The 23,974-nt window shown below is 37.3% G+C and overlaps 1 protein-coding gene across 1 annotated transcript in view; it reads left to right on the top strand.

Annotated features, from left to right (window-relative positions):
* Positions 1 to 23,974, top strand: part of UNC13C (unc-13 homolog C) — a gene marked incomplete at its 5' end in the record, with an annotated part of 181,486 nt that overhangs the window by 43,362 nt on the left and 114,150 nt on the right. The window contains 4 exons of the mRNA XM_082488673.1: positions 4,567 to 4,638; positions 9,595 to 9,814; positions 17,424 to 17,651; positions 22,542 to 22,683. Coding sequence (XP_082344799.1) covers positions 4,567 to 4,638; positions 9,595 to 9,814; positions 17,424 to 17,651; positions 22,542 to 22,683 — 662 coding nt within the window. The remainder of the gene's footprint in view (positions 1 to 4,566; positions 4,639 to 9,594; positions 9,815 to 17,423; positions 17,652 to 22,541; positions 22,684 to 23,974) is intronic.

Genomic DNA, 23,974 nt, shown 5'->3' with positions numbered 1-23,974 from the left:
GTGGATGTCATCTACCTTGACTTTAGCAAGGCTTTTGACACTGTCTCCCATAACATCCTCATTAGGAAGCTGAGGAAGTGTGGGCTAGATGAGGTGACAGTGAAGTGGATTGAGAGCTGGCTGCGGGACAGAACTCAGAGGGTTGTGATCAGCGGCACAGAGTCTAGCTGGAGGCCTGTAACCAGTGGTGTCCCCCAGGGGTCAATACTCGGTCCAATTTTGTTTAATATATTCATTAATGACCTGGATGAGGGGACAGAGTGTATCCTCAGCAAGTTTGCTGATGATACCGAACTGGGTGGGGTGGCTGACACCCCAGAGGGCCATGCTGCCATCCAGTGTGACCTGGGCAGGCTGGAGAGCTGGGCAGAGAAGAACCTAATGAGGTTCAACAAAAGCAAGTGCAAGGTCCTGCACCTGGGGAGGAAGAATGCTAGGCACCAGTACAGGTTAGGGGTGGACCTGCTGGGAAGTAGCTTGGAGGAGAAGGATCTGGGGGTCGTGGTAGACAGTAAATTATCCATGGCCCAGCAATGTGCCCTGTTGACAAAAAGGCCAATGGAATCCTGGGCTGCATAGGGAAGAGCGTGGCCAGTAGGTCGAGGGAGGTCATTCTCCCCCTCTACTCTGCACTGGTGAGGCCACAACTGGAATACTGTGTCCAGTTCTGGGCTCCCCAGTTCAAGAGGGACAGGGAACTGCTGGAGCGAGTCCAGCGAAGAGCAACTAAGATGATTAAGGGCTTGGAGCATCTCCCTTATGAGGAAAGGCTGAGAGAGCTGGGACTCTTTAGCCTGGAGAAGAGAAGGCTGAGGGGAGACCTTATTATGGCGTACAAGTATCTAAAGGGTGGGTTGAAGGAGGATGGAGCCAGGCTCTTTTCAATGGTTCCCAGTAACAGGACGAGGGGTAACGGGCACAAGTTAGAACACAGGAAGTTCCGTTCAAATACACGGAAAAGCTTCTTCACGGTGAGGGTGACAGAGCACTGGCACAGGCTGCCCAGGGAGGTTGTGGAGTCCCCTTCTCTGGAGATTTTCAAGACCCGCCTGGATGCAGTCCTGAGTAATGTGCTCTGGGCAATCCTGCTTTAGCAGGGGAGTTGGACTAGATGATCTCTAGAGGTCCCTTCCAACTCTGAAAATTCCGTGATTCTGTAATATTCTGCTTAATCATATTTTCTCTTTTTCTTTTTCTTTTTTTTTTTTGTGTTTTGTTTTATAAATTTGTCCATATGTTCACGATGCAATAGTACCTACACAGAGAACTTTACACTCTGCAGGTCAAATTCTCATGTAAGGAAAGATGAGATTGTATCTGCACGTCAGTTTGAGAGATTAAGCAGGTGTAAACTGCTGAACAAGTTTTGTGTCCTGTTAAAGGAGAGTAGCGAAAGGCTTCAGGTTCCTGTTGCTCACCCTGTTCTTTTGATGCTCTGGCAATTTGGACTTCCTTCCTGGAGGCTCCAGATGGTTAGCTGCACTTACCTTTCTTCCTTGCTACTATTTAAAAACAGAAGGGCAGAAAGGGGGAAGAGGTTGGTTGTTTTTTTTTGCTACATTCAAAACCTGTCATCTTGTTTCCCATAAATGAATCGGGCAGCATTTTTCCCTTCCTCTTTCCAAAATACTCACTCCTCCTTGATGCTTTACATCCTTAAGAACAGACACTGTTCTGTGTTTGTTCAGTGCGTCAAGCTGTTGATTTATCACCAACAACAGTATTTCAGAACAGTAACGTTTCTTTCTGTTGAAGGTGTGGTTTATTCTGATGGTGATACATAAATGAAAATAATCCTTGTGAGGTTTTTTTTTTTTTTTTAACTAAAATCTCTGTAAATTTAATCCGTAATGACTGTTAACTTTACTGGTTCCTCAGAAATCCTCTAGATATCACTTTCTTCTGTTAACCTTCCAACACGACAAACACTTCATTAAGAACAGCCTAATTATCTGTTTTTTGTTAGGCTTTGTAATCTTATATAGGACACTGTACTACAATTTTAGACACATTTCTGATTAAGGAGAAAAATGGTTAGCTACATGATTCCAAGAGTAGCCCTTGGGAGAACTGGGCCTCAAGGACACTTGATGGGGTCAAAATTGCTTTCCTACTTTATCTCACAGGAAATAGTATCTTTTTGTTGACTTATACTGATAGCATGAAACTGCAGTTCTGCCTGGCTCATGTACTTTGACTGATATAATGCTGGGGGACGGAACACAGTATCATTCACTACCCTACATTCAAGGTTAATCTTGTTATGCCCTTTGTATTCTGCCCTGATTGTAGTCCATATTGCTCTATAGCCCGGAATGGCTAGGGTTGTGTATTTTAGACCTAAAAGGATCAAATCACTTTCTAAGTATAAGGGACATGAAGATAAGAGGTCAAAACTATAAAACTAACATATTGCAGGCTAGTAAATGTAAATGGCTACTTTCCAAGACTTTGAGAATAAACCTGTGCTTCAAGAGGGATCAGAAGATGGGTGCTTTTAAAATGCATCTTTTTAAACCTAAAACTCTACTGATTATGAAAATTATTGTTGTTCTTAATGTTCCCAACACATTTTTGCTTGCCATTTCTCACTCTGATGCGTGGGTCCTGCAGTGTTAGGTTTTGTCACAAAAAGTTTGAAAAAGCAAAGCCTGGGCTCTATCTAATCTTTCCTGTCACTTTGTCAATCTCGCTGGCAAACACCAATGGAATTTCCCATATTCGCAGAAATAGAAAGAAAAGATGATCACAGAGAAGCAAACAGAATTACTTATTTATTAATAAGAGTATGGGAAAACGGATAGCAAATTAATGGCATGGGCTTAGTTAACTACTGAGAGTTTAAAAGAAAGAAAAGAGGGGGTTCTTTGCATCCCATATTAACTGTTATAGGACAGTGAGGAATCAAATCGAATACTTCTTTGCCAAGGATGACTTCTTACCCTATAACTGGTTTCACAAGATTAATAACTTTGTGTCTATCTGCAAGTTTAATTATTATCAAGGGAAACTTATTGAGAATTGAATGGGTATGTTCTTAGGGGAAAGTAAACATTTTAAATTCAAATTAACAGTCTTAATATCTCTACATTAAAAAAAATCCAATTAAATTATGTCAGTGTTTAAAATTATAAAATGGGAAGACATTTGAATTGTCTCTCCATCCAAAGATTAATGATGCAGTTCGTCGGCTGATGTAAGCCTAAATTGCTTCTGACCCAATATGGACTTCACAAAAAGAAAGAATGTCACCTGCAAAATATCATTGAAACATTTGCTATAATAGCTGCATAATGGTGGACTATAGAAGATCTAGTTCACAGTAAGGTGAAAATCTGTATCTTCACAACAAAGGCAACAACAGACTTACGGTTAGTGGGTGGTATAATTGATCGTCCTCACACTGCTAGACTATGAGGGCAGCAGTGTATGACAAAGCAGGTGCTGGATTACGGAAGACTGGAGGTAAAACACAAGTATACTGGCACACTTCAAATGATTTAGAGTCGGGGAAAGGATGCATGAGCCCAAGTTTGCAGGTAAAATACAGTAAAATAGCAGTGTTATATTTGGGTTAATATTTTGTACAGTGAAATAAATCTTTTCTTTTTCTGTCAGGCCAAAAGGACTACTGGTAGCAGAAGTGATATTCAGAGTTGAAATATTATTTGGAAAAAACACAGAACTCATTTCCCCAGGGTCTTTTTTCTTCTGATTGTTACACTCTCTAATTAATTCTCTAGGACCTATTAAAATTACAGGGATGTTGCAGTAAGGAAGATAAATTTCCTCATTTATTGTATATTAAAAATACTTTCTTTTGTGTGCCTTTGTATGTATTATACTAGAGCAAATGAGATTGTCTCTACAGCCAAGGATGTAGTCTTCGGAAGTGGGAGGTGTTCATAGACACTTAACATCGTGTAGGCAAAAGAGGGCGGAAGAGTTCCAGCCTTTTTTTGCCCTCAGAGAACCAGAGTATTTCTCCATGTAGCTATTCGTAAAACTGAATTAATATTGTCTTTAAGGAAAAAATTGCTTTTAGGTTTCCTAAAGACTTTTTATTTAAGACAGGTAGCATTTTATAGATATACACACAGTTTAAAAATGCTCATTGAGTTACGAAAAATTATTTGGACTGACAACTTGAACTGTAAGACTATTGCAAAATGGTCTCCTATGTTGCTGCAGGCACAGACAGCTCCTGAATTAGGGCAGGATGCCTATCCTTGTACCACATTAATTTGGTTGGCAAAGTGGAAAAACAGTGACAGCCTGTGGTTTAAAAAAACTGAGTCATAAACCTCTGAATAACAGGTTTTATATTAGAAATGGCAGCTCAGCTAGGCACTGCTGGAAGAAACAGTAATGATGATGGAAAGCGTGCTTGCATTATGTACTGAAACCTTAAAAGTTGTGTGCTACAAACATTAACTAAAAGTTTTTGTAACTCCTACGGTTTTGCTTAAATCCAATAGCATAATCAAGTACTACTTGCCTTCTGTTAGATTAAACAATTGGTGTTACTAGCACAATTTTTAACAGTTTTGCATTTGCTTTAAACAGACACTTGCAGCTCGAAAATCTGGTATTTCCATGGCCATGCTCATCCGGACCTCCATAAACAATGATGAAATGGTAAGTGTTTTCAATGGCAGGTTTAAGTCATTTAAATAATAGAGAAAATTTTGCTCAAAGCTCTTTAGAAATTATTTCAGCCATAGACACTCCAAGCTGGATAAAACTGAGTCTATAAGCATTCTATTTATTGTGTAGGAACTTTCAGGGGTCTTGAGCAGAATTTGCTGCCTGATCCACAGTGACAAGGCCAGCTTTGTTTCTGATGACTCACATCCATGACAGTCAGAAGAGACTAAGCAAGAAACCTTTGTTTTACAAAATAATTATTTGGGGAAACCTTTGATTTTTAAGTTGTCCAGCTGCACCACGCTTTAACTGCTGTCTTTCAGCATCTGTCTCTCTTCAGCCCACCATAAGTACAATTAGAATGACAGGACTCTGCAAGAAGGTTTCTGTGTGATTTCCACCCTCCCTCCCCAGTCCTTATAGGTGGCTGGGACATTATTTGATTTTGTAAATGTAAGTCCTGTTAGTAGAATATGTGATTCTAGATGAAGAAACTTTGTACAAGAAGTGACCAGGAAAATATTTTGAAAAATCGTATTCTTATAGCTAGTAAAACCTGTGTGGTGTTGGTTTCCATTATTGACTTCACTCAGGTTTTGTAAAAGAAATTTCTTTTAAGCAAAAACACAACAGGTGCCATTTTTTTCAGGAATACTGGAAGTGTGATGCAAGTAGATTTATATGGCTGCACAAAGCAAAAGCAGCTAGTGCAAACATAGCTGCCTAGAATATATCCTACATTGAGAGAAAAAAAAAAGTGTTGAATTTTTCTTACACTGTTGTTAAGCTCCGTGATAGAAGAATGGAAGAGAAGACTATGTTGACAGATATTCTGGGAACTGAAACCCATAGCAGAAGTATACACACATCCATCTCTCTTCTCTGATTTATTGTGAACTTTCTATGCTTATAGGTAATCATAAAGAAACAAATTGTTAGTGCTCAGGGATGGATGGTAGGAAACAGCTGGTGTTTGAAACGATCTTTCAGTAGAAGCAGTAGTTCTTTTGTCCTACTATCCCAAAATAGCAACAAACGTTGATAGAATGAAGGAGCACTATGTAATCTTAAAAAGAAGTTAAAGGCTGAGGGAAAACTGTAGAGAACAAAAACTTATGCCATGTAATTGGTGCAAAATAAAGACTTTTTCCATCTATGTTATAGCTGCTACAAAAATATCGAAGTTCGGTAAAAGACCCTAAGATACTCTATGTACTTTACTAAAAGATGGCTACTAAACAAACAAATAAAACAATTTATAAGTTTCTTTTATGACAGTAAATGCAGGTTCAACTATTCGTTTACATGCCTTCCCTCATGCGAAAACTACGAGACTATGACTTTGGAGTGCTAAAGGTGCAAGTTTTGGTGATAATATTAATTGCCAACAAATGCAGGACAAGAAAGGATCATTTACACTGCACTTATAAGTTCTGACTTAAGCGGTACTGTTCAGGAGGAAAAAAGAAGGCAGAAAATCCCAGTGGACAGCTCAGTGCAAGCATTTCACCAATGCTTGCTGTCAGTCCAGAGAAACTAATGGAGTATGGCTCAGGAAAAATGGAATGGGAAAAATAAGTTGAATGTCTTTTTATGCCATTATGGTCTTTGGCCTCCATTTGAACCGTGCCATGTGAAAAATTGTGTTCCAGAAATAACTATTTCTTAAGAAATCTTTTAATGAAAACATAAGTCCAAAGGCAGACAACAAATATAATTTAGATGCCTAAAAGCTCATTTGATGAGAAAATGTAAAAAGCTAATTCAGAGAACAGGTGAATAAAGGAAGCCTGTCTTATGCCAGCCCTCACTAAACGTACTAAAGGGAAGTGGGTACTCTTTTGAGGATTAATGTAATGGTACAGCCAGTAAAACCACTTGCAAGATACTTAAAACAAGTGAAAGGTAATACTTTTCTACTTGGTCTGTAAATAGCCAGCAGAACTTAATGCACTAAGGCGTCATCAAAACTGAGTAGAGCAAGATTTGAAAACAAAAAACCCAGACATTTTCAGGTATAAAAGAACTCTCCAGATACTCTCCACAAAACCAGATGAAGAAGTGCAGTCACCGATGAGAGTTAAGGAAGAAAATCCCCTTTGGGCAAGTTATTCCTCTGATTAAGGCTTTTCTGGTTTTTACTCTCCCTCAACTTTTTCTGAAGGGAATATTAGTGACTCTGATAGCAGGAGGTTACTTGGCCGATTAGGTGCAGTATGGAAATTCTTTGAACTAATGCCTTTTCTTAAATATCACTTACTCCAGAAATTAAAACCTGAGGTTGAATGCTTTGAGCTTTGCCACCCGACATTGCTATCTTTCTGGTATGACACGTTCATGACACAGTGAGTTTGTATGTTCCCAGGCACTGATCCAAAGACATTTTAAGCAGTGTCAAAATATTAACTTCAGTGACGTTCAAATGTGTGCTTTCAGTTGAGCATTCTGTTTAATTGCTTTGCTGAACAAAGAGACAGAACTGTAAGTTTGTGGAAATAATACATTAATGACATTGAAAAAGTATCTGAAGTAGTATATGACAGAAATAAACTTCACTTTGGAGGATAAGCAGATAACTAAATAATCCTCCTCTATGTTAACAGTGCTAAATGTTGCCATGCCCAGGGCTCAGTGAATGCATTTAATAGATACATTCAAACAGAGAAGCGTAAAAGGAATGAAAGCCTCTAGACAGTAAGATAAAAAAAATTCTCCTTTGCCGTTGTAGTTTGCTTTATTACCAGCAGGGGAAAGATCATGTTCAGCAGCAAAACCAGTCTACAAATTGTGTCTTTCGGCTGAAAACTTCGTTTACCCTCAGACGTTTATTTCAAGGCCTGATGAGCTGTGCCATTTCGTTACTTACTGTCATTTCAGAAATAAATAAAAGTTACTGGCAGCATTCTAAGATTATTTATACTGTGAAAAAACGGTGAAGCTGAATAGGGTGAAAGGGCAGGGTTTGTACTGATCCTACTAGAGTGCAGGAGTGCAAGAGCGTAATCTGCAAAGGAATCTTCAAAGACCCGGTGGTTTCTGAGAAACATGATTCCTCAACAAGCTGCATAAATTCACTTTGTGTTGGTTTTGAGGTTTTCTTTCTGATCCCTATGGCTGGTAAGCTTTGACATGGGAGGCAGAGGGTGGAGAAATGCCCAAAGATGAAGTTTGCCGAGTTAGATGGCTGTCACTAGCCCAGTCCCTCTTAGGGCCTGCCAAATCAAGCAAGTGCAGACCTTTGCTTGCTTTCGGGGGAGTTACTAGGTGGCTAATTGCCTAGGAAAGGCTATGAAAGGAGCCTGGAGAGCAATTCAATGTTTGTTTCAGTCATTCCTGCTATATCAGCTTCTTTTCTTAGTTCAGTTCTACAGTGTTCTCAGAGGTGCTGGGATCAAATTTCCATGAAATGTCTGACCACGTTTGTTTGTCTGGGCTTCACGGATAGATGTTCTGTTTAGCATGTAACTGTGAACTTCAATAAGAGCTGTTGCAGCCTAAGCTACTTAACATTTGTGTTTGTTGTTTGTAGTGCTTGAACCTATGAATCAGGAGATTTATGGCTACATGGTAATGGGTTTCCTGTGGTATTAAAATCCTTTAACTGATGGCTCTGATTGTGCAACATTATGCAGATAAGCAGACAAAAAAAAATTTCATTTTTGTCAAACAATTTATTATTAGCAGATCTCACATGTTTGAGTGGAGATGCAGATACATAAAACCAAGAGCATATCACCGTGCTGTTACAGAGGCTAATATCTTGCAGTTGGCATATAGTTACCACAGCTGAATAAGCTGAACATTAAAATTTTGGGATTGTTAACAAATTCTTAACTGAATAAGTTAGCCTTGCTTTCTATGCTATCAGAACTTTGGCATTAGAGCTGTCTTACATTATGTACACACAAGATGAAGAGATAGTAGGACACACTTTCAGAAATATCCCACTTCCCAGTGTGCTACCTCTTTAAATATGGTTTCTTCTTTCTAAAAGAAACAATTTATTCATAAGGGAACAGGTCTAGAACTCCTGATACATTAATGGCAGCCATGTGTACAGTTGGGGGGGGGGGGGGAGGTCATATTTTTGTGTGGTGCCAAGTGCTGTCTACGGGCTGCTGAGTTTTTCTTATTCCCAATAAATCAACTGGAATTAGAAGACCTGGGTGCCTGAAAACAAACCTCAAATAAAAAACCTAGGTCATTGCGTCCATATAAGCCTATGTTTATGTAACAAAACTTCAATGACTAATTTGTTTTCACCATATTTAGCACTAAGGAGCTGAGATTCAGGTTGTTTGCACTACTAATCAGTGAATAGCTGATAATTGTTCTCCTGCTAGAACTGGTCATGGATCCTAAGCCAAAACAGTCCAAGAAATGGGTGTGGAGAGTATGGATCATTCTTGTTTGTGGGTAAAAAGCATCTTGGTGCTTAAAAAGGAAGTAGTGAGTATGCTGTTATAGGAATATAGACAAAATGGAACCATAAAATTGGCCCAGTTTTATTTGATGAGGAGGATGGTGCTGTATAATTGAAGAACATTTTGTGCAGTGTGCCTGAGTTCCTGTAGGAAGTATTTAAATATTCAGAAGTAATGTGTTAGGTAGTTACTTAAAATGCATCAGTGAATGTAATGCTAATGATTTTTTATTTTTTTTAAATTTCTGCCTCAAAATATAAAAGATATATAGGACTGTGTTAATTGACTGACCTGATTCCAACTTAACTCTTCTGTTTCTGTAATCAGTCAAAATGGTCATTGAGAGGTCTTTTGTCTTCAAAGTGCAAGGCAACATGAGTAAATCGGTATTTTGTAAATTAGTTCATACTTCTATCATATTTTGTAACATTGTATGTGTAATGACATCTGCTTTAGCTCCAGTTCACATGTATTAATACTTAACCGAAGTCTTGATTTATTATTTTTTTTCCTTACTCAACAGAAAATACATGTTTTCAAGAAGACATTACAGGCTTTGATCTATCCAATATCATCAACTACGCCTCATAACTTTGAAGTCTGGACGGCTACAACTCCTACATACTGTTATGAATGTGAAGGTCTACTTTGGGGCATAGCCAGACAAGGCATGAGATGCACCGAATGTGGTGTCAAATGCCATGAGAAGTGCCAAGACCTCCTAAATGCTGACTGTTTGCAGAGTGAGTATTTCTTGACAGCTAAAGCTTTGCAGTACTTCATACCTTTTGACTTTGTCTGTACGTTTCCTGAAATGAAGGGCCAGATCATCAGAAATCAGTGAAGGCATGTTGGTGTTCCTTGGCTGAGGAGCCAACCAGAAACTTTATGAAACATCTACTGTTAATTTTGCTTTTGTCCTTGGGACTTGACGAATGTTGCTTGTCAGTTACAGTATGTTACTTACTTTCCACTGCCTATGGCAACACCCAGAGTAATTTGTTACATGATGCAAACCCTTTTTGTTTTATTTAACTCGGAATACAAGAAATGTCAAAACAAAGATAAAAAAAAATTCCTCATACTTATTGTAGAGTCATACGCTACAGAATAGACAAGAATACAGAACAGAAAATAGGTTCTTGTCCCTTCAAAATACCAAACCATGTATGTGTAAGGGAAAAAAAATATTACTCAGGAAGTCCTTTGGGACTAGAATTAAGGTCAAACAGCCTTTTTCTTTCCTTTTTCATTGGCCAAATTTATTCCAGCCACCATACATTCTACTCCAAAAATATCTGGGGTGCATTTAAACCATACTTAAATAAAAACACAATTACTACACAAGATTCTAAACAATAGAAAATAAAGACCTGCAAACTTTTTGATATTCTGATTTTGGAATGGAGTGCTTTTGCAACTCTGGAGTTAGTCCATGTTGTTCACTGTTGATATGTTTCCAAGTGTTTACCCAGCTTCTACATGTAGGAAAAGTACATAGATATTCCACTCAGGTCTTCTTTCCTCCTGCTGTGTTGTCTATGTGAGGAGTTGTCACAAGGGATGGAATTTCAAGATTCATACTGTTCAGGATCTAATCTCAATTTTCCAAAGCAACTGACCCATGGAGCATAAATCAATGACAAATTTCTAAATCGAACTGCTTAACTGTGCTTAGATGCGATTCTACACTATGGTTGAAACAGGGCTGTGTTTGACAGCTAAGCTTTTGACATAGTTTCACAAGTGAGAAAATAATGTTTCCTTTAAAAATCAAATATTATAACAGTATATTGTGCAACATTAATATGATTGGTGGTGAGTTTTCAAAACTGTATAAACTAACGAAGATACTCGTGAGCAGCTGCTTCAATAAGTGCAAATAACTTCAGTTACCTGGACAGTAACAAAAGAAGGTATTCTTTCATAATGTCAGTTCCTGTTCAGTCTTATTGACTAATTGTCTCACTTCGTTCTAGGTACATTCTAAGACTAGCTAAAAATAATTAATTGCACATCAGCCCATTGATCTCTCTGCTTTAGGTAGTCATTTGATGCCCTAGTTTTGCTGGGAATCACTTGGCTTTTATTACCTGGACTTAAAGGCATGAAAATGAGTAAAAAGAATGATGAGTTTGTACTTCTGCTGGCAACAGGATATGTGCAAGTCACTTGCGAACTAACTTCTCATTAAGTTGACAGAGTAAGTAGGAAGTAGAAATAGCTTCCCTAAATTTAATCTTTCCCCTTGTATACATCTTATTTGGTGCTATTTATGTACAGGAGGAAGGAAACATGGAGGAGGAGCACTGGATTGATTCTGATATTCTCAAAATGGAATGTGGAATTCATCTTGTAGGAGGGCCTCAAAACAAATCTGTGTGGATCAGTGGATCTAATTGAAGCTTACTCTCTGCCCGTTCTTCAAGAAATTGGGCTATTCCTGGATTTGGAGCTAGTTTGCTAGGACTCTCATCTGCTGCTCTCTGAAAATGCTCATTGTATTCTGTGGCAACGAGCCAACTATCAAGTGTTCTATACAGTGTTGTGGGAATTCCCCTATCATAATTGCATACATAATGGTCTAGAAATAAAGCATAGCTGAAACTTTCTCCATCAGAAGGGGACTTTTATTCCTGAGGATTTAACAGGCTAACGTATCATCTTCTAACCCATTGTTTCAGAAATATTGTTAATTTAAGAAAATCAAGATTGATTCATTCCGTGAGTGAGACACATACAAGACATTTTGATATAGCAGGAGTGTCATGAAGTAAAGATAATCGTTATGAGCATCGTAACCATGCCTTTCTGTTTGGAGGAACCTTTCTGTTACTGTTAGTTGGGTTCTCCTTGACTCGCCAAACATCTGTGCAAACCCTCCTCTATTCCACCACCCTAGTTACTGCATGCCATTCAATCCCTCTTTGAATTCCATTAGAGGGTGTTGGGAGTTCGGAAGTTTGAAATGGCAAGGTCATTTACTTCTGTCTCATGGATCATCTGTCCCATAGCACACTCTGCTAAGTACAGCACAACAAAGATCAACGGCGCGTTCTAAAGAGACTTCACATCCAATCACCCCTGATTTTGACAATATTTAGATCTGACCTTTTAGATTTGGATTAATTTTTATCAGAGAAAACAGTAGTTAAGTCTTTGTGTTCTCATTCCTGCAGGAGTTTGCAAATTGAAAACCGAAAACTTCCCGAGTTGCCTGTGGAAGCTAGCATATATAAAGCATAGCATTTAAATCTCTTTCTGCTATTTGAGAGAGTCACAGTTCAAACAGGAATTGGTACTAAAGCTATTTCTGTTTAGTTATAAAAGCATTGTGAGAAAAGCAATATCCAATATCATGTCCCTGACAATATCAGGGCTATGAATTTCTTGCAATCCTCATCTAGTCCATGATTTCTCATAATAGAGAACGTTTAGAGAGATTGTTTTTTCTGAGGCTTCTTAAAAGTGGTGAAATCTCTTGTCACTGTACACACTGGAAAACAACATTCAAGCCAGCTGGGCTCAAGTGTATTTCTTTGTATTTCTGTTTGCATGACCTCCAACTTGGTCGCAGTTCATTTCCTTCTGAGCAAGAATACAGGAACTGATTCCAAGTGTTTGTGTTGCCATGCCTCCATGGAGGGGCTGAGCTGTTATTACAATGCAAAATCTGTAATCCTTTCCCTGTGTGGTGAATTTCCTTCACATGATATTCACATGCTGACCATGCTTCTTCCTGTTCCACCCTTCCCACCATCAAGGAAGTAAGCTGCTGCTGACTTTCTAAGAGGTGAGCTGCTTTTCAGGGTGCGACAACCATGCAGGGGGTGTGAGATGTACCCATCCCTGTAATAGTTGAATTTTGGCTAAAACTGAAAAGCTACAAAAGATGTACAGAGTAAAATTTATCCTTTTTTATCATCCTTTCCACTTCTCCGAATAAAAGCTCTGTCCAGAGGTTCCCTGGCCCATATCACCAGTCCCCCTGCCAATAACAATGATTTCAGAGCACCATATTGCCTTTGAAGAATTTTTACAAATATATAAATGATAAGGTTGAGAGAGATGCTGCAAAAAAACTAAATAGGATCGGCTCTTGTGTATACAGTTGGAAACATCAAACAACTGAGTTTTGAAAGAGTGAACCTCTAGAAGGCAAACTGCAGATAAAAAAATTATTTAACATACCTAAAGGATCCTGATCTTCCCTAATGGGGAAGTACGCAAATGGTTTTGAGCATCCTGTTGTATTTTTTGTAACAGATTAATTGTTCAGCGAGTTTGAATATTACACTACTTTGAAAATGAGGTTCGCATACTTTGTTTCATTTATGAAAAAATATTTAACGTTCCATTGAAAAAATGAATTGACCAGTACAGTTTGTTAAATCTCTATTTCTAAAAAAGGCGATGCTAACAGTATCATAAAATGAAATTAATGTGGTTCACTGTGGTTATTTTTATCACAGTCGTCTTTTTGGCCATCTCATAATGGAGGACATAGGGCCTCCAAGCTTCTGTGATTTATTTTTTTTTTATATGTAATGATTGCTAATGTAGACTGTAGAAATGAATTAACATCTCAAGCTCTTTAAGGTCAATATCTAAGCTTGCTCTAAATTAGGTTTAAAAAAAATCAGTAGTACATTCATTAGACCTCTCATCTTCAACAAGATAGCACTTTCTAGTAGTAGGTACAATATTAAATCACAATTGATTTCAATCATGTTGAGTTTGTATCAGTCCCAGGGGCTGGTTAACTTCCAGCGCAACATAAGTTAGAATATTGTCTCAATTAGTCTGATCAATACTGCATGAAAAGAGCAGTTGATAGACTTTCAGCAATAGAGGATGTAAAAATATCTGCAATAAATAATTTAGTATAAATAGAAGGCTATGCTGATTTTTCAGTGAAACTTAAAGGAAGTTGCATTTTGACGCATATTCTAATTTTACACTCTCAAAAATCAGCAAGGTTTTCAACAGGAATATGTTATTACTATTCAGGTTGTGTCCATAATTTATCATTGGGTTATGATTTTATATCTGTACCTTTTAAGAAAGGGAAGAAAATAAGAGAAAATGAAAAATGCTGCTTTCCTGCATCTTGCAAGAACCACCTGTCATGCTTTCCAGGCAGCTCAGTGATCATCTCTGTTGTGATAAAATCATTCGAGAATTCTTTAACTGGTATTTGGTTTTATGGTAGCATTTATTTCTTTTTCCATTAATTCCCAGTTTTTCAGTGTGGAAAATCCTTAACCACTAGAACTTTGGTCTTCTGCATTCAAAAAGTTTAGGTACTTAGACCAAGAGATTTTCAGGATTTCTCAAGATTTAGTAACCATGGAAAAAACCTTGAAGAAGCCATATAATTCAGCCTTTTGACAATCTGAAATCACTGGTATCTAATCCCACACTTTGCCAATATTACAGCATTATGCCTTCCAACTTTACTTTATGTATCTGTATCTATATCTGTCTTTCATCCTCTAATGTGCTAAGAAACCTTCAGACACCATGAAAACAGTAAAGAAAAAGCATAAAATACTTATTCTGTAAGGCTGCACTGAGATCTTATGCTGAAAGATGACCCTTTCCAGCTTTATAGATACATTGATAATGTCTTCTTTAGCCGTTGCAAGCTGAGAGTGCCTCAACAAAAAATGCTATCAAAAGAAAATACTAGTGTTTGACAGTATTGTAGAGAAGGAACTATGTTCCTCTTCAGTATTGAAGTATCTGAATTCTAATTGTGTGGCAAGTTGTTCAACATAATTTTGTCTTAATTTTACTATCCATTTAAAGGGTACTTTGATCCTCCCAGGAGCTGAGGAAGGCTAGTTGGGTGATGTTTTCACAACCTTTTGGAAGGGTAAAGTACTTATTGCTGCTAGTGATAATGATGATGACAATTGTCCCACTCAGTGCCATGAGCCCTTGAGTAGTGTTTAACAACATGAGCTAAAATTCAGCAATACCTATAGCAAGTGGTAATGTGTCATTGATTATAAAATTTGTAGTGATCTTGCTTTATATGTCAGTCTCATCAAGAGTTGAAATAGCCTGTTTAGCACTGCAGGAATTTCAATTTTGCTTCCAACGTTTTTAATACCACTCTGACCACATAAATCTGATGTTTCTTTCCTCAAACCCAACTGCAAGATAGACACTTGTTTTGTTTCAAGAGTACACTTGGGTTATGCCAATACAATGTGTATTGTAGAGGCATTGATCAGAAACACTTTTCTCTGGCAGACAAAGGACATTATATAAGGAGAACTTTGTATTGGCTTTTAAAGGGCCTATGAGATCAGAGAAAGCTCTCCAGAGGTCTCCTGGGAAGAACTGTGAATAAAACCTGTAATAGCATAGTCTCCTTATACTCTCTTTACTCTTTTGTTTTCGTTTGTTTGTTTTTTTTTTTTTTTTAACCTAGTAAAAGCTGTAGTGGTTTTGATGTCCTGGACAAATCAGTAAATCACCTGAGTATTTTCTTTTTTTTCCAGACTTAGTTTATAGGGTAGACATGACATACCACTGCAGGTTAATGCAGTCTAGAGATTATTCTCACACAGATAATATCCTTTGATCTCTTCTATCATCCTCATATACTTACTTGAAATGATCAATAATGACAATTTTACTGGAGAGAGGAACCTGTCTGTTCCATACCTGTGATATATTATTTTCTTGGGTGGTCAATCAAGAAGAGTTTTCCAAAAGGTCCTAAAGTTTAATACCACACAAACAGAGGTGTGCTGTGTACTGATTGAGTTTTAATATCACAACTTAGTGCCTACTGCTCAGCTTTCTTCCTTTCCCTTGTAGCAAAGCAATAAATTTGTTTCTTGAAAATATATTCATTTTAGTTAGGAGGTTCTCTACTTTCTTCTGCCATGTTTACATCTGTGAATACATCTGCCTCATTCTATTTCATAAGAGGAAGGAGACTACAATTCACTCCTTTGAATCCTGTCCCTGGTCTGTAGCTCTTAAGAGCCAAGGTAATGCAGGTTCACATCACTCTTAGTATGATGAACTTGCAAAATTAGATTTCATAGGACTCTCTATCCTCAACTCACTCTTTTCCAGAACCTTCTTTGTTTTTACTAGACATAGTATTCCTTGCAGAAATTTGCTGGGTAGCTCCAGTGTTAGAATTCCTGGAAAAGCAGGAATTTCTGTTCAACTGTTTCAAGCAGAAATTCTGTTCAACTGCAACCTGAGTATAATGTCATGTCTGCTCTTTGCGAGACAGGGCATGGAAGAGTGGCTTAAATATCCATCAGAAGATTCCACAATTAACATTGAGCTTTGTGAAGTACTCCTTTGTTCACGCATGATGTTTAAAGGACTAGAGTGCACTACTGATCCGGAGTGAGGATGCCGAGTCAGTGTTACAGAACTGTTTAACAGTTAGGGTATTCCCAAACTAGTCTAAATGCTTAAATCCAGTGAATGCTCAAGTTCAGTAGATTTTTGAATACTTCATTAAATGGATTTGTGTGATTTTTATTTTTTTTTTAAATTTTTTTTTATCTTTTAATTCTGGGAAGGAATGAAAAATTTTCCATGAGTGCAGGTAGCATCAGAAAATATTGAGATGTATCTGGAAGCGATCGAGAAAGCATATGAAGCTGCTATGCCTATTTTTTTTTTTCTACTGTTCATTATATTTCCACTGTGGGAGAGCATAGCAGGAGTTTAGATTAATCTCCTTACTATCAAAATAAAATTGTCTGATAAATGAGGTGGAAACGTCACTTCATTTAAATACAATCTCTATTAATTTGGGGCTTTTTTGTCCTAGTGAACCAAGTACAGTTTCTCATGCCATCCTACTTCAAAAGGAGAGAAAGGAATGAAAATACTGTTATATCATGCTGACTTCAAAAAAAAAAAGGAAGAAATTATTTGAAGAATTATTCATATATGCATTATTGAAGTTTAGCTAGTAACAGAGGCAAACGGCAGAGCAGACAGACCCAGATACTGAACACTTCTACACACCTTTCTGGAAAAGTCAGTATGCCTGATTATGTAAGAGAAGTTACTCACATGTTTGGATGTTTTCACAATACTTACTAATACTGAATAGTACTGATTCAATATATATTTCTAGGTATAGCACATACCTGATTGAAGTTGAATTGTCATGTTAAACTAAATGAATTGATAATTTTAGGTATCCCAAATAGTAAATATAAGAGGCTTGATATTATCCAGATGAAACACATACCTCCTTTGAGTACTGCAGTACCAAGAGTTAGCTGGAGACTCTAGAGGCGAAACAGAACTAAGATAGCAACTATTTAATAGAAGTATTGACCTTTTATCTCATTTCAGGAGCTGCTGAGAAAAGTTCCAAACATGGTGCAGAGGATAAAACACAAAATATTATTAGTGCTATGAAGGAAAGAATGAAGATTAGAGAGAAAAATAGACCAGAGGTGTTTGAAGTGATCCAGGAAATGTTTAATATTTCCAAAGAAGATTTTGTACAATATACAAAAGCAGCAAAACAAAGTGTTTTGGATGGAACATCCAAATGGTCAGCAAAAATAACCATCACAGGTAAATTTTCTTCTGAACTGTTTTCTCTAAGAGCTCTTTCTTTCCCAGTCTTCTGGTTCAGCAATAAGATTTATTATAATTAAAGCTGGAACTCTGTATTCAATTGCGTACTTGATGCATCTACAAATGGTTGAATTTATAGCATGCTAACTGGAAGAGTTTTAAGTTACCGCTGTTGGCAAAACTACTTTATATTCCACTGCTCTAGGAAGGAAGATAAGTAAATGGTCTCATTGTGTCTCCTGTACCTCCTACAAATATTTCCTGTGCTAGTGCTGAACTTTTTGCCATCAGTTGCAAGAGTTAAAGTTCACAATTCTGTTCATGGGTTTTAATGACTGTAACGCTAAGAACAGTGCAGCTTGCAATTCCAGACCCCATTGGTTTGAAACTCATCATCCATTCTTGTTGCTTGACTAAGGGTGTGTTCCAGTTTAGTGATGCTGAGTCAGGGAAACCTGTGCTCACAGAACGTGGTCAAGATTGCTTCCAACTGCTTTAGGCTGGTCGCTCATAAAGATTTCCAGGCACTCTGACTTTGACATTTCAGTTTTTGAATTAAAACCTCAGCTCGGAAAATCTAAATAAAAGCTGAGCTGACTACACAGGTCAACCAGACCTTATGTGATACCGAATTAGAGACAAATTGAGATTAAACTAAAAGAACAAAGAACTGAAAGGCAGTGATGTGAAATATTAAAAGACTCTGGTTAGATTTCACATCTTAAATGAGTCTCAATTTCTTTTTAATGTCATGAAAAATAATAAGTCATCTTTTGATACTAAAAGTAAACTAAATATTTTCTTGTTCTGTTGGATTTGCATTATTCCTGTTAGGGGGCATAAGGACATAAACTTTAGGAACTTCATTTTTAGCTCTTCCTGGTCAGTTTTGATAAAAATGAGTGAAACAAAAGTTATGTTTCTAAAATAAAAGATAGCGTATACTTAAGTAACGTGTTTTTCTCACCACTTAACAGCAACTTGCATAAAAGGTATATTTAAGTCTGTTCTTGGTGCCTGATATTTCACACCTGTACATATGGTTATTTTCCTAACATATTTTACAAGATATTTTCCATATATCCTCTGTAAGATCAAACTCACGCACACAAAAAAATACAGGAGTGTCCTTTACTACTTTTTTCTTTATGAGACAAGTGACTAGGATACACTGGGCAGATAAATGGCATTATTTTTGCAAGTCACTCAGTAAATGTGCAAATCTTTTCAGACTATCTGCTGGGTAAACGTCACTTTACTAGTGTTGGTACAAAGCTCGTTTATATTGCTGAATAGCTTGGTTGTTCTCTTTTAGAAGTAAAATTCATACTGACTTGAGTTCTGCAGAATCATGACCTAATAAATGAATCGCAGAATAATTTAGGAAGTGATGTTGGAAGGGATTTCTGCAGTGCATTCAAGCCTTCTGCTAAAAGCAGCACTGACTTCAAAGTCAGATTGGCTTGCTCAGGGTTTTGTCCAGACTAGATTTCAAATCCTCCACAGATGGAAATTCCACATTCTCTCTGGGAAACCTGTCCTGGTTACTGGACCAGCTGTTTGAGTTATTAACCTCTCACGTTCTAAAACTGTTTTCCATAACTGTTTTCCAACCTGAACAACAATCCTATGATATACCCAGCTGGGATTTCTCTTGCTGCAGCTTGCAGCAGCTTGCAGCTGTTACATCTTAGTATTTCACTGTGTGCCTTTGAGAAAATTCTGGCATCATAGAATAGTTTGGGTTGGAAGAGGCTTTTAAGGGTCATCTAGTCCAAACCCCCTGCAATGAGCAGGGACATCCTCAACTAGATGGGCTTGTCTGGGTGCTCATCGTCTCTGCGATGTGCTCTTTAGGGAGTTGAGGACTGCAGCTTGATCTTCTCTTAGCCTTCCTCTTCTACAGCATAAGCAAACCCAACGCTCTTAGCCCTTTCTCCTGTGTCATGTGCCCCAATCTCCCAGCCAAATCGGCAGCCCTCCATTGGACTTTCTCCGGTTTGTCAGTCTCTTTTACCAGGCAGCTTCAAAGTGCTGAAACAATATTTCGTCTGGGTGTGGCTTCATAGGCAGGTGTCAAATAGATGCAACTAAACACTTCCTTCAGTTTGCTGACTATACCCTAAGGAGAGAATGCAAGATTCTCTCTTCATGAGAGAATTTCCCACACCAATTGAAGAAACTTAGAGGCAAACCTAAGCTAATTGTTGGATCTTAAAGACAGATGGAAAAAGAGGCCAGACTTCCTGAGGAGCAAAATATTAATAGGAAATGGTAGTAGTCTTTCCCTGCTGCTGCTTGAGATGTGTACTTCCTTGTAAACAGCTTGGTATCTGTGCTGCACAAAGTTTTGCTGGTTATCTCACGGCAAAGTGTTAAGAGTTGTCAAAGATGAGTAACACATTTTTCTCTTACAAAAAGACGAGTGTTTCAAATTTGCTGACCTTTTCTTTAATGACAAGTGACTGTCAGTAGTATGCTACCTAGCAGATATTTTTGAAAAAATAAACACATTTAAAGTGTCCTTTCAAGGTGAAGGTGGAGTTTTAACAATAAGTGAGAAAGTAACTGCTTTTCGAAAGAAACTTATGCTGTGGTGAGAGCATTATGAAAATGGATGTTTGGAAATATTTCCATCGTTACGTGATTTTGCTGCCAAAACCAATGTGTGTCACCTACAAAAACTCTAACCTATATGGTTAAAAAACTTGGAAATGGAGTTTTCTACCTTGTTTAAAAATCTTCCAAATGAGGAGTTCCAGTGTGTTTTGAACCCATTTGTTAAAAACATAAAAATGCTGTGCTTTCCAATTAGTTTACAAGAACAACTGGTTGACATCGGGCAAGACAGAAATTTACCAGCTGAATTTCAACAAAAACCTTTGCATAATTGCTAGATGGGATTGAAAAATGTGTGCAGTGATTTATTAAGTGCAGCCTATGATGTACTACTTCCATTTGGATCTGTGTATCTTTGTGAGGTATCTATTTTAGCTATGACAGTCGTTAAAAATGAGTACAATAATAAACTGGACTTAGACCCAGATCTTCAAATCGCTGTGTCACAGTGTTAGACCAATATTTTCAAAAATAATGAAACATATTCGATCACGTGCTCTCACTAAAAATATTAATAGTAGTAATTTTTTTTTTGAGACTCAAAAGGATTTTTGTGGCATTAATAATTTTTAAAATTTTTTTTAAATTAAAATATTCAGCTTTATCTCTTTTTTAATATCTGTTTTTGTGTATGTTTTATAAGCTACGTAATGTATTAGTACAGTGGTACATGTATATAACTTGTAATTAAATTAATGTATTTGAGTTGTATGCTCAAAATATTTTACTATAGTACTTTTAGATTCCATTGCAATTTTTTTTATATATCGGGGAAGGGTCATTGAGAGACAGAATTGCTGAAATGTAAAGCTGGCATTCAGGAAGAGAAGGAGAAAAGCATTTGTCAAGTGGACCATGAATGAATTACTCCGTGAGAGTTGGTAGGTGTGTTTTTAGCTACGCATGGCTCTGTAGTCCAAAACAAAGCCAAATCACATTTGGGGCATTATGTAAACTTTACGTGGAGCTGAAGAATAGCAGATATGTGCCAGAAGCAACCAGAGAAAATCTGAGATTGTGAGTCAGATGGACTAGGAAAAAGGGAGGCCATTCTGAAGGTTGTGGGACAGTGCATGAAACTCAAAAGAATAGTTGTTGAATTTTGGAACTGTCACCAAGCACTGGGAACGTGGAATTGGGAACATTTAACTCATATTCTTACTTTTAGTTCTACCTCTACCTCTAAAGAATACTCAAGGATGCCTGTATTCAAGCCAGTATAATAGTTAACAGTTCTGGAAGACATTTTCTGAGCTGGCACTTAATTTCTGTGCATAAATGGGAGAGGGACTGAGGGACTCTTCCTTGTCTCCTAAAAATTTCCCTTTGGATTTACAGTGAATGGGGAAGACAAAATATATTCTGGTTCATTCCTAAAAGCTAGTCTTTTCAGGAAAATGCTGTATGTATAAAAAAAAAAAAAAAAAAAAAAACCAAAACAAAAAAAAAAAAAAACACAAACTGGAAAAAAAAAAGCACACTGAGGGAACTTCATTATCCAAAATGATTGACATTATGACATTACAGAATGTTAACTAAATATTACCACAGAGATGGTTTCAGTACTATATGCAAAATAATAAAATCGAGTTCTGCTGATGCTACGAGCCATGGCAAGTGTTTTAGCTGCAGCTCTTTGGGTTTGGTAGGCTGCTGTTGGACAGTTCTGCTTTCTCCTGAGATTTCCACTTTTATGAATTATGACGGAAATCAAATTGTGCGTATTTTTATTTGCCACAAAATGCATATATATGCCCATATTAACTGCCAGAAAGGCTGACAACTACATAAACAGTTAATGCTAATTGGTGTGAACTGTCAACTGTTTGGATCTTTGGAAAAATTTTTGAATTTTTTTTGCGGGGGGGAGGGTTGGCTTGGGGGTGGTGAAATTTTAGGGAATTGTTAGACTCAAGCCAAGTTATACAACATTACGTTACTTGCCATGCTGATTGAACCAAAGTTTGAGAAGATTATCTGAGTTATACATGGCAATAAAAGTGTTTGTTTTGTGGTCTGTAGTGAATCTTTAAATTTATTACTCTATTAAACCATATTTGTAAATTTTAGAGAGTCCAGAAGGATAGTTAGACAAGTCTTGTCTCTCTCCAGAGCAGCAGATGCTGAGAAAATTCATCCAGAAAGCTTTGTTTCAGGAGCTGTCAGTTTGAGGGCTTTGTTTCCTGTTGCTGTTTTTTCACTGTCTCATTTATTTCTTGGCAATGAAGGCTGTGAAGGCTAAAGCACATTTCTCTCCTTTTGTTGCAGTTCTTTGTGCTCAGGGCTTACAGGCTAAGGACAAAACTGGCTCAAGTGACCCATATGTTACTGTGCAAGTGGGCAAAACCAAGCGGAGAACAAAGACTATTTTTGGAAACTTGAATCCAGTATGGGATGAAAAATTCTATTTGTAAGTACAGAAGATACTGTTGTTTCTTGCTTTTTTAATTTACATATAATGCTACCCAGTGAAACAATTAATTAATGTGAAAATATTTGTTGTCTATACTATGTATATTCATAGCGTTAATAAATTAGCAAGTTCTGAATGGAGAGAGCATAGAAGCTTATTGTGACTTTATCATATAGTAGTCATACAGATCATAATTATGTCTTTTGGGGGATCTATTGGTGATGTCTGTTTATTCTCATTTTTTAGGGAAGTTAAGTAATGGTTTTCAGACTTTGACATTACATAGCAAATGTTGGCATTATAAATGCCTTTGAATGCCATGGGTACTGAGCCTGCAAGTTAAATGTGTTTTTAGTCCACATTACAATTCTCCTAGCTGAAACTGGGGAATTTGATAGTAACAGGTATGCTCCAGGCTCTGGGCTGGGCTGTTTGTAATGTCTATCCTTTCCAAAACTGAGTGTTGTCCAGAAGTCTGATGTGGAGAGTATGGTATAATCCTCCTGTCTCCTTTCTTTGGCCCCAGCCTCTGAACTGAATATGGTAAAGTTTGTTGTCAGGGAAATTCAACCCTGACTGCAAAGTAGATGTTTCAATCTGTAATACATTGACTCCGGTTTGAATATGATTTCATGCCAGTTCTACTTCTGGCAATGTTCCTGGAACTTCTTTCAGGAAGACATGTTACAGTACAGGAAATTCCAATTCATAGGTACTATGCTGTTCCTTTCCTGAAAATATCATCTTAGGATACAATGCGTTCCTGACGGAGAATGTGACCAATCTGATAATAGTATAGATTTGCTCAGTGTTGTTCCTCTACACGTAGCAAAAGTATTTCAGCGTTTATTCTTTTCTCAGCTTGATTTTGTGCTTACTGCGTGCTTGCTATGTGCTGCTGTATATCATGTGCACTTAACTACTATTGTTAAAGTCAATTAAGGATTCTGAAAGGTTAAGATAAACCCTAGATTTTCTTTGGAAAATTTTAAGTAAAAGAGAACTGTTTATTTGGGCAGACTTCTTAAATTGGTCAGAAAAGTTCCAGTCTGCCCTAAAAGCACCTACTGTGGTATTATCATATGAAGTTGGGAGGTGTTTTATAGAAGCTGTGTGAAAACACTAGTAGAGTAGATTATGAAAAGCAATTATAATAATAAAAAAGGATGTTCAGTTTCAGTGTTTGTTAAATACAACAGTTTTATTTGTATTTTTACTGAGAATATGTGCAAACCTTTTAGTACTACATTATAAAAGTCTAATGTGTTTATGCTTAATAGTGCTATTC

This window comes from Vanellus vanellus (assembly GCF_965231255.1).
Source record: "Vanellus vanellus genome assembly, chromosome: 11".
Lineage (NCBI taxonomy): Eukaryota > Metazoa > Chordata > Aves > Charadriiformes > Charadriidae > Vanellus > Vanellus vanellus.
Note: the sequence above shows the minus strand (reverse complement) of the source record. Positions and strands in the feature narration are given on the sequence as shown.